General features: G+C 41.6%; 1 protein-coding gene across 1 annotated transcript in view; it reads left to right on the top strand.

Annotated features, from left to right (window-relative positions):
* Positions 1-2,994: 2,994 nt before the first annotated feature.
* The window catches only part of LRBA (LPS responsive beige-like anchor protein), a 346,581-nt gene continuing 330,170 nt past the window's right edge, over positions 2,995-19,405 (top strand). Inside the window, exons 1-2 of the mRNA XM_015861117.2 lie at positions 2,995-3,227; positions 3,487-3,813. Coding sequence (XP_015716603.1) covers positions 3,598-3,813 — 216 coding nt within the window. The 5' untranslated portion in view covers positions 2,995-3,227; positions 3,487-3,597. The remainder of the gene's footprint in view (positions 3,228-3,486; positions 3,814-19,405) is intronic.

The following is a 19,405-nucleotide window of genomic DNA, read 5'->3' as shown; positions in this document are numbered from 1 at the left end:
AGGCTTGGCTGGGGAGTCTGAATAGTGTGCGAAAAATGCTGCTGCAGCACAAGCCAGGTGTAACTGAGTGGGTCGCTACAGTTCCTGCTAGGCTGGGAGCAGCTGTTCCTGCAAGCTCAGAGGCAGCCACAGTCCAGCACAGCAGGGCACTGAGCACAGACTCAAGGCCAGTTCTCCCCAGCATGCCCTCCAAGCATACAGCTGTCTGTCCTGATAAATGCACCCTATAAACTCAGTTTCAGTGAATGTAGCCCTAGTGAAGAACTTTCTACTTCCTCTATGCTAATGTTTTATGTCTGGGTCTGAGATTTGCCTGAACTAATCAGGTGTAGGTTTTGCCACCAAAGCAGAAAATCATAATCATTTATTGTCAGTGATACTGGAAACTGGGCTTTCACAACAACAAATATGGGACTGAGAGGGTGGGAGGTGGAAGGAAGGCTAAAATACTAGGGGCGTATGACTTAAAAGACGTAAGCAATACTCATTAAAATAGAGGACAATTAGTTGTTTCACAAGTTCATTCAGCATTTACTCTAGTAAAAGTTCACATTTCCTGTGATGAGGTGTTTCCTGTCACGGCTTAGATTTTGTAAGGAATTACCCTGACACTCTTGTGATCCTTCCTGAAGTAAAAGGAACAGAAGAAGTAAGGAAAAGCAGCTGCTTTAGCTTAGTGTTACCATAATTTCCTGAGAAAATGGAAGTTTATTTTCTATTAGGATTGACGTGAGTCTCATTAAGCATCATTTATTAATGCAGTGCTAGTTAAAAACGAGGATAGTAAGCAACTAGAAAGGATAGTAAGCAATGAGAAAAGTTAAAACTTACGTTACAAAAATGCACTACAGTAAAAATAAGACAAATAAAAAGAACTGAACAAAACAGAACAACCTCTGACACATATTGGGAAAAAAAATCCCACCTAACCCAAAGAAAACTTCCTCTTTTGACAGGGCTAATCTTTATTTTGGGACTCTATTGCTCTTGTGAAGTATTGTGTTCTGTAAAAGCTGAAAGGACCTCACGTTTAAGGTCAGCAGTATTTATAAGCAGCTTTTTTATTTGGAGTTTAATTTCTAGACACGGATTTTTAAGGCAGTTTTTAATGCTTAAGATCAAAGAGCATTTTGTCATAAAAAGTTATAAAATTTCTTTTATATACTTCCCTTTGCTTAAAGGCAACATATTTTGTTCCAGCAGGCTCTAGCTGCCAAAAGCCACTCTTCTTGCAACAGATGCAGCAAAGCTGGCAGTGGATCTACTTTTCAGCTGCTACACTGAACTCCCCACCGTAGGTATTTATGCACTTATTTATGCACGTACCCCAATGTCTTTAACAACTGATAACAAATATCAGCACAGATAAGAAGAAATTTGATAAATGTAATTCATATCCAAGTCACTGGGTGCATACAAACTTCTAGGATGTACATAGGATGAAACAAATTACAACTGTTTATATAACATAGAAAAGATATATATATTTCTGTATCAGTTTTTCAGCAAGTCCTGCCCACCTTCCTGGAATGATTTCCAAAGGCGGGATCTTTGATGCTATCATCTTGCTGTGATACCTAATGAATAAAAATCTCATCAAATTAGAAAGCAAAATCTATACAGTGTCCCTGGTCCTATTCAGAACTACACCAGATCTGTTCTGTTCTTTGAGAACTGGTGTGTAAAGCACACTTCAACTTTGCTTCAAGAGTTTCTTTAGGAAAGGTGCTGGCAGTCACGGAAACAGCTGTTATGGTTATTTCCTGCCCTATTTGAGACTTGAATGTATGCTTATAACATTATAGAAAAGGTTCTGGTGAACGTGATTCTGGCTGGAATGCAATTTATGTCACAAACATGTATCCAGGGTTTGTTGTACATAAAATATGTACGGAGAGAGGGCTCTATGTCATCTATGTGAGGGTTCTGTGAGAACCACATCGCAATCACTTGAAGACAGATTTTTTTTCCAGACTATTTGTGTTCATATATAGGAAAAAAAAATATATTTTTTTAATGAATTGAAAAAATGGGAAAAAAACCTCTATTTTACAAATGAAAGCAGCAGTTAATAGGCACAATTGTTAATGAAAAGATGAGCATCTGGCAGTTCCCATAGGACTGTGTATTGGTTTTTTTTGTTCAATTGGCAAGAAATAGTGATTTCCAAGGTTAGAGTAACTAAGGAGTTTCTAACACCTTCCATAGGGGGTGCTGTTGCTTGGAACCAGTGTGATGTGCATTATGTTATCAGTGGCTACAACACGGAGTTAATTCATCGCCATAGGCCGTGTATGCCTTTATGCCACTTCAGTGTTGAGAATGACAGTGCTTCAATGCGAGCAATCAAGTGACTTACAATCCAACTTAATGACAAGAGTATACAGGTGTTTTATATTCGTGTTGTCAACATTGTTGTGAAATGAAAAGCTAATGTAAAGAGCATAAGGATACTGACACGATTTAAGGAGGTTTTCTTTTCCCCAGAAGACTCCAAAAAGGGAAACGAATGCATTGTGATTCTAGTAAATACTTCACTTTGATGTTATGGCTATTGTTAGATGAGATGAGGTGAATCCAGGCTTGCCCGCAAAACTTTGATTTTCTACACGAGAAGAACGACTTCAGCATACAATAAATCGTGAATTTCTTAACAAAAACAACTCTTTAAGCCGATCAAGAAAAAAAAGGCGGCCGCAAGGTCCGAGCTGCCCATGGCGGGGCTGGCTGAGGCAGAGCTCACCGCTCGGTTCTGTTCGCGTAGGTGAAAGTCGCTCTAAGGGCAGCAGGTCGGACTGTGTGGACACCGCTCAGCCGACACAATCCCGTCGGCATCGCCTCAGCCGCGCTGTCTACACGTCTCATCGTGCAGCGCGGCGCCCCCCGCTCACCTGCCGCACCTGGGCGCACCTGGGCGTGCGCGACCCGCCGCCTCAGCGCCCCGCGCCAGCAGCCCGCCCCGCCCGCACACGGCCGCGCAGGCGCGCGGCTCCTCGGCCGGCGGCGCTCCGGGAGCCGAGCGCTGTCATGGCGGCAGACGGCGGCAGGAAGCGATGGGGCTGATTGAGAGCAAGGCGTGAGGCGGCGGCGGCTGAAACTTGGGCAGCCTTCCGGGGACAGCGGCGTGAGGCGCTCCGCGGCCGCCGAGAGGCGCGTGTGGTGCCGCCGCCTCCGAACCCCTCCGCGCCGCAGCCGGGGCAGCCCGCGCCCCCTCCGCGGGCGCAGCGGTGAGTGCGAAGTTGGCGCGCGGGCGCACCTGTGCGCGACGGCCGAGGGGCGGGCGGGGAGCCGGGCGGGGAGGGGCGGCAGTCCGAGCCTTACACACACAGACCGAAACCCCGCACGGAGCCGCACGGAGCCGTTCGCGGACGCTGCCGCGGGGAGAGGCGCGGCCACCGCCGACGGGGCGGGGAGGGGGGGCTCCGTGCGAGGGGGGGGGAGTGTTTTGCCCTCGGCGACCTCACTGACGTCTCGGTCGTCCTTCAGGCTGAGCTACCGCCGCTGACAGCCGCCTCCCGTGAGGAGAGTGCGGCCGGACCGTGTTCCTCGGCCCGGGCTGCGTCTTCTTCCCGCTCTGCCGCACGGAGGGCACCGGCCATGGCGAGCGACGGCAAACAAGTTGTGCGGCCAACAGGTGATGGCGGAGGAGGAGCGGGGAAAGAAGGAAACGCCGCCGAAGGGGGAAGCGCGCTGCAGCCGCTGAATCCAGGGGTCCCCATCCGAGGCATCAGGATGAAGTTTGCCGTGCTGGTGGGGCTGGTGGAGGTTGGAGAGGTGTCCAACAGAGACATCGTGGATACCATATTCAATCTGGTAAGTTGGCCTCCTTTTTGAGTGCGAGCGAGAAGAACTGCATCTGTGTGTAGAAGGGTCCCGTGTATTTTGTCGTTATTTTTCTGTCTTCTAATATTTGCATATCTACACTTTTGGTTTACTAGGTTCTAGTGAGCTTCCTTTTATGACTCAAAACAGTTAAAGATGTGGCAGATGAATTCCTATATGTGCATTTAAGCTTGCAAAAGCTCCAAACAGCATTGGCCTTGCTTTGCCTCAAGGAAAGCATTGCCTTAACTGGAGCTGAGAGGTGCATTGCAGTGTTGAACCCTCCAACAGGTGTGCTCAATGAAAGTTAAATGGTGGTCAGTCACTCCAGCTGCCATCAAAACACACGTTGTTGCCTTCAGCCAAAGCAGCTCCTCCTATAAAGGTGTCTGTGCCCATTTCTGCTGGCTTTGAACTCAGATGTTCTGTCTACTAGGAAGTGGGGAAGGAAGCGACTCATTTACGTGCTTCACTTTGTTTACTGGGGAAAGTAAAACTTGATCTTAGTGTCTTCATTTTGTAACGAATGAAATAGTCAGGCACTATTTGCTGATACAGGGTAAGCAGTTTTAATATTTAATAATAAATCTGGCTAAAAGCTGGGGATACAACTTGTGAAAAAAATGAATCAAATATGTACTGCTAAGCTCAGTGGGCCTTGCGTTAAACTGTAAGGCTGGTTGTTAAAGTGTTTACTGCAGGAGACCAAACGTTAGGAGTAATTGCCTTCCATGTTCACAAAGATGCTCCGTTCATCAGAGTTCTCTAAAAACCTCCTTGTTCCTCCTCCTTGCTTTTACTGAGCACCTTTGGCTTTAAAAAAAAAGCGTGGCCTCTGACAAAACCAGGAAGTGAGACCATGTAATTGCGTGAAGTGTGGTAGAAGGAAGGTCGATGCAAAAGGCATACAGGTTTCTAAATGCAGTTTGGTTTTCTGTTATACGATTAGTAGCATTTTGCAGTTTACGTGTAAATAAGCCTGAATGTGCTCTGCTGACTGTTTGTGGTATCTTCAGTTATGGTAAACTTTTACTTTTTAGACTGTTTCATATTTACAGATTTGTTTGGTTGAAAGTCACACTACAGGGCAATTGCAGTATGGGCAAAAATGAACTGTAGAGCACCTGGTAGGTTGGTGCTTCACACCGGGGAAGGTGACTGAAGTTGCTTGGAGTGCACTAGACAATTCTATTTAATAAAACCCAGTGTTCAGATTTGTGCATGGAATGTTCAAAAGGAAATTATGGGAGATAGTTTGCTTTAGGATGCTTGTCCGAGTAGGTGGGAATACTTAATGTTTTGCTTTATCTAGCACATCCTTTTGAGAAGGTGTACTTTTAGGAAGGAGGTATATTTTTTACAGCAGTCAAAAGAGGTTGAGCAAAATAGTCAAAAGCTTATTCATTCTGAGATTCCTTTTCTGTTCTGTTTTGGAGCAAAAATTAAGGAGAATCTTTGAATCTGTCTTAATTCAGAGAATCTTTGATTTTTAGTTTTGAAAGGAAGCTTTTCACACAGAGAGTGGTAATGCACTGGTTGCCCAAGGAGGTCATGAATGCCTTATCTCTGGAGGCATTCAAGGCCAGGCTGGATGTGGCTCTGGGCAGCCTGGTCTGGTGGCTGGTGACCCTGCACATAGTAGGGGCTTTGAAACTGGATGATCACTGTGGTCCTTTTCAACCCATCCCATTCTATGCTTCTGCTGGATATTTTCCCAGTTAGAAGCTGGGAAGGGTTTCTGGCTCTGAAGATGCTTGGAACTGTCTTTTCACTTTGTAAAGTAATACAGCATTGCTGACCTCTGTGAGAAGATTCCCCAGGCATTCCAGCGCACCTGCCTGTGATGTGAGAGGCTGAAGTTGATACATATTGTGAAACAATGTATAATTTGATAATGTAACAAACTAACCTTTAATAATTTTGGTTCAATACTTCAATCATGCAAGAATGCAATGTAAATATTTTTTTGGGAGGGGGTATCATAGGAAAATGCATGTCCCTCAGTTTTCCTGAGTTTAAGGAAAAATATTTAGCTCCTGGTTTGGTGGGAAGGGATCTCTCAGTTTTTAGGGGCTTGATTGAAACTGGAATACTAAAAAAATACTAAGTAGCCAAAGAACTCAAGTTTTGATACAAAAAGCACCTGCCTTGTGGAGTTTCTTACCCATTTATCTAGCAAAAAACTTGTAACATTTGTGCTTTCTGAATGCGAGTGTAGTATAGAACATGAAAAGCTGAAGCATCAGTGTCTCTATACAAAATACTTTCCCACCTGGCGTTGAGTTCTGCCTCTGTTCAGTTATTAACTGTGGTTTACTTTTAAAATCACACTGATCACAAACTGAGGCAGGAGAAGTGTTTGTTGGTGACGGTGTACTTTACTGTGCATGTGCACGGAAAAGATCCTGCAGTGAAAAAGTGATTCTTGGCTATGGCTTTTAAAACAATCTGTTTCCCAATAGGGAATAAGCTTTTGAAGTGAACTTACTCATGTGTGTGCAGGTTCAGTGGGTGGGTGTGAAAATCATGCTGTGTTCTGTCATTGATAGTGGGGTTAAGCCCTAAATACCCCTTCCTAGCGAGTTTCTTTCAGTTTGGTGACTCATAACTGCACTATCTCAGCAGTGCTAGCAGAAATCAGCTTGCTTGCTTCTTGTTATTTGCAAGGAGGACACTTAGCATCTGGGTTGTTTTTTTTTGGTCACAAAAACACGATGTCTTTAGACCAGACTGAAGGGAGGGTTGAGCAAACCTTTGTCGAAAGGTGTGACTTCATGCTTAGTCTTCATAGCAAAACCACTCTGTCAGGTAAGACATTCCTTTTGAAAAGGAGGGTTAGCTGACCTATTTTTTTGTTTTTTAACTGCTTGAGCAGACATGTTACTCTTAATTATGTTCTGCAAGCTTTCTGTAGCACAAGCAGGTTATGGTGAATTTCTTAGTTTTGGACAGAGTCGAGAGAAGCGTTAGGTGAAGTCTTGATGTTCATTATCCTAAGGGTTTAAGAGATGGTCATGCTTTACATGTGAAAGACTCAAAAGGTCAAGAATTTGAAGTGCACAGTAATTGACTTGCTGCTTATTAAAGAAATTTAAGCTCCTGTTGTCCTGATTACTGGAGCAAATAACTCATTCAGTCCAGCAATGTTGGATCTTGGAGCTGAGAGGCAGCTATAGCGGTTTCCCTGTTTAGCAGTGAAACAAGTACTTTGTGAGCTTGTTTCTATCATGTATCAAGAATCTAGTTTCATTTCATTGTCTTTGGACATATTATTCTTGGAAGTTTTCAAACTCAGCAGCATTGTATTGGACAGTGTTCTCAGAGAACTTAATTTTCCAGCCCACCTTAGGCACAGCTTTGTGTGTTTCAGCCCTACTTAAAACTGAGGAGGAAGATGCTGAGCTTCAGGAAGTCTTTTATTCTGTGATACGCTCTGGGAATATGCTCTTGTTCATGCAATAATCTGTTCTGTTATCTTTCTGAAAGGCAGTAGGCCAAGTGGTGGATATACTTCCTTAATAATTGTGTACACTGCCCTTTCATTTTAAGTTAGATGACTAGTTGACTATGAACTCCTATCTCATGTTCTTCTTCCCCCTTCTCCCCTTTAGATTATTAAGATTTAAAAAAAACAAACAAACAAAAAAAAAAAAACAACAAAAAACTTCTAATAGGAGAAGATGGTAGAGTGGGAAAATAAATGATCTACACTGAAATGTGTTACAATCTTAAAATAACTATCTGTTTTTGTGGTAAAATAAAAAGTGCTGCTATTGGGGAACTTTTCAGAGAGAGTCGTAAAAATAATTCAACAATTAGCAAAGCTTCTTTCTTACAAATTCTGTGCTCCTGGTGTTGTAGGGGATTTTTAGGATCTGTGGATTTCAAGTTAGGAGATGTATTTTGTGAGTCTGCTGTGAAGGCCATACAAACTGTGCTGGAAATACAGATCTTCTGCAATATGAGATTTTCTAGGCTAAAATTCTTCCAGGTTAAAGTTGTGGCTGGAGCTTCTGCTCAGCTTTGTTCTCAGTAGGCTTCTCTTGTATCATATGTCAATGCCATGCTGTTTCCAACTTACTGTTGTAAATTTCTTGTTTATATATTAAACTTAGTTTTCTGTAGCGGGTAAAAGGCTCACTGGCAAGTGCTTTGTTCATAATGAGTGGGGTGTGTGTGCGGTGTTTAGTTACTCTATTGAACTTGCAGAAGGAAGTTGATATTCTGGCAAAATTCAGCTGTGCTTCAAGCAGATGACTGTACAACTGTTGCCTTCCTGTGTGATGTTGGCGTGTAATTCAATTTGAGGACTTCATGTCAGAATTTGCTCGTGTCTCAGGTTCTTTACTGTATAGAGATAGCAGATATTTTAGGCTTTCTGCCCATCTCTGAGGAACTGCTGTGCCTTGCTCTAAGCTATGTTTTTTAAATAAGCTTTAGTGCTTTTAATTGCTCTATTAATTATGATATTGATTCTGCTATTTGATTTGATTATAGATTTTTCTCCCCCCTCCCCCCATACCCCGAGGCTGTGTTGCAAAGGAGGCTTTTAAGACTTTGTCTCTTTCTTCCATGAGGATCATGTGCTGTTGCTTTTGATTCTGTTTGTGGATTATGAAGTCCTCACCAAGATTCCCCTACTGAGGAAGTACAAATGACGTTTTTTTTTATCATCCAAAGATGATTAAAAAGTGACTGGATCTGAAGAGCAAAGAGCAAACCACAAACAAAAATAAACTTGAAGCTTTTTAAAAATAATTCTTAGCAATTACTGTCTCCTTTTTTCTTTTTAAAGGAACTTTTCTCCCTAGCACCACGTGATTTGTTTTCTGGAACAAATTGAAGATAGATACATGTTGGTACTACCACTTATTTCCCTTCTGCTCATGTGCCTCCTGCTGCTTTTTATCGTTTCTCCACTGTTGTATTCTCTGTACTGTAACCTCTGTTTATCGTTATTGATACTGAAAGTTAATTACTTCACCTGCTGATACATCAGGTTTCTAATCTGATATGAATGCTTCTGAAACACTAATATCATGGATTTTATGAAATAAATTCTCCTTTTTTTTTTTCTTTTTTTTTTCTTTTTTATCTTTGATCACCACGACTTACTGTGTGCATCTTCTAGAGAAAAATACTAAGCTAATGCTGATAGAACTGAATGCATTAGAGTAGTCAAAGACGTGTCACAAATGTTTTCAGAACTGTGCATTGTTTTGCCTGCCTTGGTGCATGTTTTAGAAAGTGTTCGGGTTTATTTTCTATCTAAACAACACTGGTGCCAAGTGAGAGAAAGCAAAGAGTTTATAGAGCATTTCTTAATATGTACCATCTTCCCTAGGTTCCCAGAAAGTACACCTCTGGCTACAGTTATCCTAGTTCAGTCACTTCTGTCCATTTTACATTGTAGGTGATAAGGAAACTCAGTAGCTTTAACTGGGTCAAGCTGGTAGTTTCTTCTTTCCTTTTATAGTAGTAAAATGGACACTCAGCTTTCTTAGTAATCATAGGATCACCAAGGTTAGAAAAGACTTCCAAGATAATCCAGTCCAACAGCACGCTGACCACCGACATTTCCCTGGTAGGCCGTGTCTCTTAGTGCAATATCTAAACATTTCTTCAGCACCTCCAGGGATGGTGACTCAGGCACCTCCCTGGGCAGCCTGTTCAAGAGGCTTTTTTGGAGAAGTAATTTCTCCTAACATCCAACCTGCATCTCTCCTAGGACAATTGGAGGCCATCTCCTCTAGCTGTATCACTGTTACTTGGGAGAATAGTCCAACCCCTACCTTGCTACAGCCTCCTTTCAGGTAGTTGTAGAGTGCAATATGATCTCCCCTGAGCCTCCTCTTCTCCAGATTAAATAATCCTACTTCCTTCAGCTGCTCCTAGTAAGACTTGTGCTCCAGACCCTCACCAGCTTTGCTTCTCTTCTCTGGACATGCTACAGAGCCTCAGTGTCTTTGTTGCAGTGAGAGGTCCAAAACTGAACACAGTGCAGGGGGGCTGATAAACCCCCTGTTCCTGCTGATAGCACTATTTCTGATACAAGGCAGGATGCTTTTGGCCTTCTTGGCCACGTGGGCACACTGCTGGCTCACGTTTAGCTGAGTATCAACTAACACACCCAGATCTGTTTCTTCCTCACGGTCTTTCAGCCACTCTGCCCCAAGTATGTGGCATTGCTTGTGTTGTTGTGGCCAGATTTCAGGACCCAGCACTTGGCCTGGTTGAACCTATCCCAGTGGCCTCAACCCAGCAATCCAGCCTGTCCAGATCCTTCTGTAGGGCCTTTCTATCCCCAGGCAGGTCAACAGTACCTCCCAACTTGATGTCGTCTGTAGGCTTACTGAGAGTGCACTTCATCCCCTTGTCCAGGTCATCAATAAAGATAATAAACAGTTTGTAGTTCTTTGTGTTGTGTAAATGAGTGGATCTGTGCTGTTTCCAAATAGGTCTGAAGTAGTAAAAAAGAAGTTACTTATCATCCTTTTCATAATGGGTGGCTAATGCTCAGTTTGATGAGTGAATTTAGGTAGACTACTTGATTCCAAGTCATCTTCATGCTTTTGAAGGCATCTAATCTGATGATCCAGTTAAAGTCTAGGATAATTTCAGTAGTTTTGGCTGAGTAAATGAGGATGAGATATGTTTTTCACCAGGCTTTACTCAGTTCAAGCTTATTGAGCAATGAGGGTCGCTTGCTGTTCACTTAAGGATTACAAACCTTCACCTTACTAAAATATATTGAGTATTTAGGGGTACGCTTAATATTGATCTGAGGTCTTTTTTTGTGCATGTGCATCAAAACACCCCAAAATTCAAGCATTGGAAATAGTGTCGTAGTCAGTGGAAATGGAAATACTACCCTGCTTATTAAGTGTAGGTATTTAAGGAACTTTTGTGGTTATTTGAGAAATCCATGGAATGTAGAGTGAGCTGATAATGAAAGTCTCGATGTAGACATGCTGAAACTGGGAAGAAAATAGTCTGAGCTCTGAAGTAGAGCTAATTTGTACTTGGCAGCAGTATCATGTCAACTCTGTGATTGCAACTTAAAACACCCTCTAGGAGAAAATATTGAGGTCAAATTATTAAGGTCATGTAGGAAAATACTAAATATATATTTATATATATATATATATATATATTGGCTTTTCCTCTTTCTAGCTAATTTTTATAGCCTCTTATGGCCAACCTGAAGTTTCAGATGTTTGTGAAAGCCTGTAAACTGTGTAGTGTGTTTTCTGTAAGTGTTGGCATCAGCAAGTTCTGTGCAAACCCGAGATAAAGCCAAGAAGGCAAAGCAGAAACAAGTGTTCATGTAAATCTTGTCTTAATAATATTTGATATAAGTTTTTAGCAGTTTGTTTTACAAGTGAGCCTGCTTAAAATGTGTTCATGTCATGCTTTAATATTCCTCTCTAGATGGTGATGCATCAGTTCAGTGATAGTTTCTTTCTTGCTGATATCCTTTGAGAAAGGAGAGAGAGTCCAGTATTCACTGTGTGATCGCTTTTCTCTTTACGTAGTATTTCTATTACATTTGTCAGGGAGACTGTTGGCCTGACCTAGCAGTGCGGATAGCATGGTAAAGTAGCGGCCATATGGACTGGCTCAGGAACAGCATTTTCGGATTAAGGAGTAGAATGAAATTAGTCAAAAGCATCAGGGAAATAGGTGGATGGCGTGTCAAGGTTGCTGCTAAGGTTGGACAATGCAGAGAGAGATAAAAATAGATAATTATTCCTGTGTTTTGAAAGAGATTATGAGAGGAATGAACCAGAGTCTGCAGGTTTGGTTAAAAAGCAGTTTTATGAAGTGGCTGAATTGGACTAAAGCTGGGGGTTGAGGAAAAGAAGGGAAGGTGCATCATTCTTTTAAGGTTGGTTTAATTATGTGTTTGGTTTGGGTTAATCAAGTGTACATTCAGCTTCCTGAGGATCCAGCCTTCTGGAAGTCATCATGTGTGTTTGTGTGCTTAGATTTCAGGTCTGATGGAAGATAAAGATGAGCTTTCTCTGCATTTTGGTTCACACTGTTTTTCTTATGTGGGGAAAATTATGGTCATTCTGAACCCCATGTGGTGTTTTGATTCTTTTTACTGAACAAGTGACTAACTTTAAATACTTGAGACATTTGTCTTTACGCAGTCACAAAGTTCTTTCTGAAGCTGAAGGAGGAAACTTTATTGCATGGATTAAATAACCTCTGCAGCTTATTCATTAGATGTGAAATAGCTATATGCCACCTTCAGTGTTTCTGTGTGTAAAATGCTTAAGAATCTTTTCTGTCAAATTCAGTCTTGCGTGAATTAAATTTATGCATATCTTTTTGAAGAACTTCTATTTAATTGGGTCAATCTGGAAGAAAGTTCTCGTTCATAATCACTAATTACAGCTAGCTAACTTTCTACCATTCAAGTGTCTTCCCCAGCCCCTCGAGGCCTTGCTGGCCTCTTCATAACATTTTGCATGATGGATTCTTTTTTGTATCAGCTTGCCCTAATTACTAATGCCCTAATTTAGGTTACATTTCTGCTTTAACTAATTTTGGATTTTCCCATTATGCTTTAGTGTAATACTAATTCTGTTATAGCCAGTTCCAAAGCTGTCTTGGTCGTTTTCTTTTTTCTTCTGGGGGAAACCTTCAGACTTTGTCCATCTGGGAGCTGTGGCCGTGTGCCAGGAATCTGAGAGCTCTAACTAATTTGTGTAAAGCAGGATACTATAGCCACCTGCTTTTATAATACATCATGTGGCTAGTGGAGGCTGCTGTTTCCAGTATTTTGTCCTCCATATCTAAAGCAGATAGCGATCAAGAGTCATCCTTGCACAACTGCTGAAAATAATGATTGCTACATGAGCAGTTGCAATGGCACGTTTTCTTTGGACTCTGTAGTCCTGCACTATTTATGCTGATGCTAAAAGCTCACTGTACTTTATGAAGAGCTCGCCTTTCTACCGTGCTACAGATTTCAAGGCTTCGCAAATAGAATAAAGAGTTTCCAAATATTAACTACTTCATGAAGAAGAAATCCTAGTGCTTTCCATTGCATCATATTCCCCTAGTGATAACTGGAGATTTGAGAACAGCTATGTCCCAGGCATGATTTTCTGATTAATAGCTGTCTTGAGGTGGTGTTTAAACAAGAATATCTAGTGGGAATAGGATGTGCTCTGTTGCCTTCCATAAAGTCCTCTGCAAGTTTGTACTGCTCATCTCTTTATGGCAACCTGTGTATGAGTAGTTCTATTAGTGCTTTTTTCTTCTATGTATGTTTAGCTGAAAAATTATATGTATGTTATACAGTAAACTCAAATAAGACAAGGTAATTTTGATGTGACTGATAGGCTGGATTTGGAATTTCTAGGGAAAAAATCTTCTTTTATGTTGATCCAACTAAGAAAGCAATGCTACTAATATGAAACTACTGGGTTATCTTTCCTTTGCAATTGAATATCATAATCAGGGTCACAACTTGTTTGTTCTGTGGAACTGTGTTTTGTCCACCTCCCCCCTCCATTTTTCACTGCGATCAGCAGATCTTCTCTGTGGTATGGATGCAAGTTAGGGAAGTAAATGAAAGAAATGAAGTCTATTCCATTTGCCCTGTGTAGACCTTAAAATGTTTACGTTTATTTTGGGCTAGCCCTATAGAGCAGTAACTAACAATGCAACCATGACCTTTAACATAATCATCCTTTCTTCTGGGAATGCTGAAGGGCTGGAGGCACCAGTAAGCAGCAGGTGAGATGGTCACTGCTGCTTGAGGGCACTTTCTGTTATAAAAAAGCAGCAAGAGAACCAGTTGCATCTTCTAGTGGATTGTGAAATATGTAGTTGTGTGATCTAGGATAGTGAATGTTGGCTTAATAAACCTCTCACTAATCGGTTTCTTTATCAACTAAGTGCAAGTTTGGGTAGCTACTGCAATTTCTTTCCCAGGTATGATTGGAATGGTGTTAGGGTTGAGCTATTTGGTAGAAGATGAACTCTGCTGATTCTGTGGCTTAACGCTAAATTTTAGTGATCTATTACTGTAGTCCTTAAATTCCTAGGATTAAAACTGTGCTCCAAGGACATCTCTGCTTTATAGGATTATTAACAGTTTGGAAGAACCTTGGAATCAAGTCTCCATTTTAAAAAGAATGAAAATCTTTATGCATAATCATAGACATAATATTAAAAACAAAAAACCTCACAATGATATAGGAAAAGAATTGTCGAAGCCTTTTACAAAAATACAATCAGTGGAGAATGTGAGGTGTAGGGGAGAACAGGAATCAAGTGACTAATGTTGGTAACAGAGCATGACTGCTAAATAAACAAATGGAAACTATCAATGCAGTAAGCATCTGCCTCCTGCAAATGGTTTTGTTGAAACTAAGCGTGTGATTTGTCTGTAGCTGTGAACTTAACTAAAGGGAACTAGGGAACTTAAAAGCTTTTATATCGACTTTTAGGCAACTGATAAGGATTATGAAATTGAATAACTGGTTGTGTTTTTAGAACTTCTTTCAAAACAGCTGATGTGAGATGGGAGCTGTGTGTAAATAATATGTTGCCGTTGAATGAGGGAATACTTAGATGCTGGGAATAGTATTTTGATTAGGATTGCCAGAAGCTCTTCATCTTTTGTATCCTACAGCAGAGGCTCATGTTTGGAAGCTGTACTGTTCTTAGTGATTTAGATTTTCACCCAGAGGGTGGTGGCGCACTGGAACAGGTTGCCTGAGGAGGTTGTGGACACCCCATCCCTGGAGCCTGGATGTGGCTCTGGGCAGCCTGGTCTGGTGGTTGGTGACCCTGCACGTAGCAGGGGGGTTGAAACAAGATGACATCGTGGCCCTTTTCAACCCAGCCCAGATTTCCTGGATTTAAGCTTGACTGAAAGGAAGTGGCACTGGTGCCCATCTCAACAGTGAAGTTCTGTGAATGGAATTCTCTGTCGCCACTTGCTCAGGCACATATTATGCCAGCAGCTTATCTTGAATGTCCACTGACTGACTTGCTTTCTTGGCCATTTCTTCATCCAAAATAGAGTGCCAACATTGTGATTTACTAGATAACTGGCAGTTTAACCTCACACCAAGATGCTTTGCTTTGTCCTTCCTGTACTTGCCTTCTTCTCAGCTTTCTGGACATCAGCTGCTCCCACTCTGGGTCAAAAAAGCAAGTTGCAAACATTTTCTGGGTTCAGGGCTGGGGTTCAGAGCCATGACTATTGCTGTATGCTGCAGCTACTCTGGGTGAGCTGATTGGCAGTGTCAGTGTTCTTTCAGGAGATGTTTATTCCATGACTCCTCTGAGACCTGGCAGTAAGAATTAGTGTTCTTTTTGAGTGTGTCTTTGGAAGAGAAATGTATATTGTGCTGTGGGAAATTTGATGACTTAGCGGTCTCACCTGTGCAGGAAATTAAAGCTACTCTCAATTCTAGCCTTAGCAGAAAGACATTCAAATTGCCATCTGACGAAAGTCTGTAGCTATGGTGTTTTAAGTGACTTGTAAAGGAACATTTCCAATGCCTTTCTATGAAAGACTAGGCTCGTATAGGGTAAGAATTGCCATTAGTTTCTAGAGCACAGAAAGAAATGATGTGGGGAAGGTGTTCTGCTGCAGCATATGTGAGTGGAAGGGTTTGGAGCTGGAAGCTGTGGATTTCTTGCCCATGTATTGAGGCTTTAATCATATTTTCTGTGTGACTTACAGAATCCTGATTTCCTGCTTGAGGGTGATGTATCATCAGGTAGAAAGATTTGTCTGGTGACTGATCTGACATGGTTAGACATCTTTCAAAAAGATAGAATTTGAGTGTCCTCAGGCAAACCATGACAGAAGCCTGGGTTCCTTACTTCTAGATGCTACTGTCGTTTAGCTGAATAGTGATGTCCCAGTTTCCAAGCGGGTTTTGTTTTAGGAGTGTAGTTAGTACTTCTGTGTCCCATCTTGAGAGAAGCTGTGAACAAACTGAAAAGATGTCTAACGGCAAATTAGAGCCCCACCCAGAAAAAAAAACCCATATATATATATATATATGTTTCCTTACTTAATCTTGATGCTTTTGTTCTTGTTCTCAGCATCTTGTTCTGCATCCTGGGCTGCATCAAAAGAGGGATGGCCAGATGGGTGAGGGAAGTGATTTTCCCCTTCTGCTCTACTCTTGTGATGCTCCATGTGGTGTACTGTGCCCAAATCTGGGGTCCCCAGCACAAGAAAGATGTGGAGCTGTCAGAGTGGGCACAGAGGGAGGCCTACAAGGGCTGGAGCACCTCTCCTCCAAATAAGGATTGAGGGACTTGGGCTATCAGATCTCCCCAGAGCTTTCTCTTTTCCAGGCTAAACAGCCTCAGCTCTCAGCCTGTCCTCACTGGTGAGATGTTCCATCCCTGGGATAATTCCTGTGGCCCTCTTCTGGATGCACTTCAGCAGGTCCACATCTCTCCTGTACTGACAATTCCACATCTGAATGTAGTACTCCATGTGAAGTCTCACCAGCGCAGAGGAGAAGGGCAAAATCACTTCCTGCAACCTGCTGACTGTACTTCTTTTGATGCAGCATAGGATAAGGTTGGCTTTCTGGGCTGTGAAGGCACATTGCTGGCTCATGTCCAGATCTCCATCCACCAGTAATCAAGTCTGTTTTGGCAGAGCTCATTCAATCCTTTCATTTCCCAGCTTGGTACTGATGGTGGGGTTGCCACGACCTTGCACTTGGTTTACTTGAACTCATGAGGTTCACCAGGACCCGCTATTTAAGCCTATCTAAGTCTCTGAATGACATCCTGTCTGTTTTGTGTTTCAACCGCACTGCGTAGCTTGGTGTCATCCACAAACTTGCTGAGGATTCCCTCAATCCCATCATTGATGTCACTGATGAGGGTGTTGAAGAGCGCTGTTCCCACTAGTGACCTCTGAGGGACACCACTCGTCAGTGATCTGTATCTGGATATTGAGCCATTGACCACCACACTCTGAATACAGTCTTGCAACTGGTTGCTTGTCCACTGAAAAGTTCTCTCAGCAAATCCATATCTCTTTGATTTGGGGAGAAGTGTGTTGTTGGGAGTTGTGTCGAAGGCTTTACTGAAGTCCGTGTAGATGACATTAGCAGCTCTTCCCTTGTCCATTGATGCAGTTATACCATCATAGAAGGCCACTAGGTTGGTCAGGCAGGACTTGCCCTTGGTAAAGCCATGCTGGTTGTCTCGTATCACCTTCCTGCCTTCTGTGTCCCTTAGCATAGCTTTTAGGAGGATCTCTTCCAGGATCTTCCTCAGCACGGAGATGAGGCTGACTGTTGGTATTTGCCTCATTCATCCTTTCTACTCTTCTTAAAATTGGGTGTTACATTTCCTTTTTTTCTATTCACCAGGTACTTTTTTCTTGCTTGAATGATTTCTCTAGCAAATATGGCTAGTATGTAAGGAAGGAGATAACTTATTTTTATTTACTAATTCTGTAAATGTAGCAGGGCCTCTTAGGAGTCAAGCTGGGCTCTTCACATCCATCAGATATCATACAACTTCTGCAAGTTGATTCCCTGTCCTATTTTTGCACCAAGTGGGCAGTCTGATGTGGCACAGGTTGAGTTGAATTCAAGTTTCCCAGGAAGTGGAATGAAGGTCCAGATTTTTTTTTATGAGAATATAAGGATGCATGGAGTAGCAGAAGGCTGAAAACCTACTACTTTATACAGGAGTTGTCTGCCTTGGGAGCATTCATGTAGAGGACTGGAGAGAATTGGTAGAAATGAAATTAGGGATGATACTGGATTCTACAGCACTCTGTAGATGATGAGAAATGAAAGACAGCTTCCTTTAACAGTCACCATGTAAGGCTAGAAATAAGAGCTCTTGGGTTATATAGCTCAAATTTGTGAAATCCCTTAAATTCTTCACTAGACTAGTGCTTGGATGTTTAAAAACAAAAATTAAAATAAATAAATTATATATATATATAAATGGTATATGAAGCGATATATATATATATAATTTATATATATATATGAAGCTCTTATTCTCTAGGATCTTAAACCTGTGGATTCAATATGAAAAATTAATGCTGGAAAAGATGATTTGTGGACCAAATTTATGTTAAATCCTGAAATATGTAAATGAAGTGATTTTATAAATACTACGTTCGTATGCAGTGTGTGAATAAAAGCTATTACTGATTTTTGTAGTAATAGGAGGCATGGGCACAGAAAGCAAGTCCTGTGTCCTCCCTAAAATTCTCCCTTAAATGGATGCATGTCCCAGTTTATTTATGATGGTCTTCAGAAGTGCTGTTTTTGTTCTACTTTTCTTCCTGACTGACTTCATTCACACATTTTTGGCTTCCAAATGTGTTGCTGCTCTAGAAATCTGAAATGAGTTTTGGTTTGAACACAGTGAGAAACAGGACATAACAAGATAAATAGATACCTTTTTCCCCCCTACTTTTTAAATGTTATTATTTCATAAGAACATTCTTCTGATTACCTGGAATCACTCACTGCTGTCTGTAGTGCCATGTGAAAGTATAACATGCTGTGGATAAATATTTGCTCAGCACTCATTTTTTAGTTTAACTACGGGTATCACTTTAGGAACTGAAGGACCTCTGTGGAGAGGGCTTTTTTCTGTTCTGTAGCATGCTTTATTTCAAACAACTCAATGCTTTAGTCTTTGGTTCTTTGCATCAGTGATGGAGCGATTTCTGGGGGTAGGTTTCCTTGGAGAGAATATTCTTTCTGTGGGTTGTGCATGTATTTTCTGCTCAACAGAGGGCAATATTGCTGCCAAAAGTAGCCTTGTCTCTTTGCTTGGAGTGCCCACCTACAAGAAGAGAAAACTGCTGCAATGTTTTCTCCTGTGGTGCCATTGAGAGTTTTACCAGTCTCCAAGGGTCAAACAGCTGAATTAGGTTCAAATATAATTTGCATGCAGCCATCTATTTAAAAAACACGCTGGAGGTCTTTTCCAACTTTGGTGATCCCATGGTTCTAATGCTACAATTTCGTAGTATAAATACATTCAAGTAGGGATTTCAGTGTATAAAACAAATACAATGTAATTGTATGGCTGAAGTAGCGATACATCAGACACTTGTGCCTCTGCAGAATGTTGTTCTCTGGAAGAGAATTTATTCTGCGTGAAATATTAATCTGCATCACTTCTTCTTAATTCAGTCTTAAACAATAAACAGGAAAAACTCACTTAATTTTCAGAAAGAAAATGAAAACTTTACTAGGGAGGAAACTTTCCAAACATCTCAAGGGCACTGCAGGAAACTTTGGTTGTACTAATTTAAACTTCTGGTTGGGATCTCAAGATGTTATTGCACTTACTGGAGGAACTGAGCAAATAAAGGTAGGGCTCTTTTCTTGCTGTTTTTAAACTTTGCAGGTGATGGAGCTGAAATAATGTGGTGGCTGTGCCAAAACCTCTGTTTGTATGATTCTCTTTTTCAATAAGAAAAATGTGGAGTGTTCTGTATTGCAGATTGTGTGCTCACCTGTGATGCCAGTAGGAGGATAGAAGAAATTTACTTAAGGGTTTTCTGATGACTGAATCTGGAGAACACAATGGGGATGTG

This window comes from Coturnix japonica, chromosome 4, assembly GCF_001577835.2.
Source record: "Coturnix japonica isolate 7356 chromosome 4, Coturnix japonica 2.1, whole genome shotgun sequence".
NCBI classification, from domain to species: Eukaryota; Metazoa; Chordata; class Aves; order Galliformes; family Phasianidae; genus Coturnix; species Coturnix japonica.
Note: the sequence above shows the minus strand (reverse complement) of the source record. Positions and strands in the feature narration are given on the sequence as shown.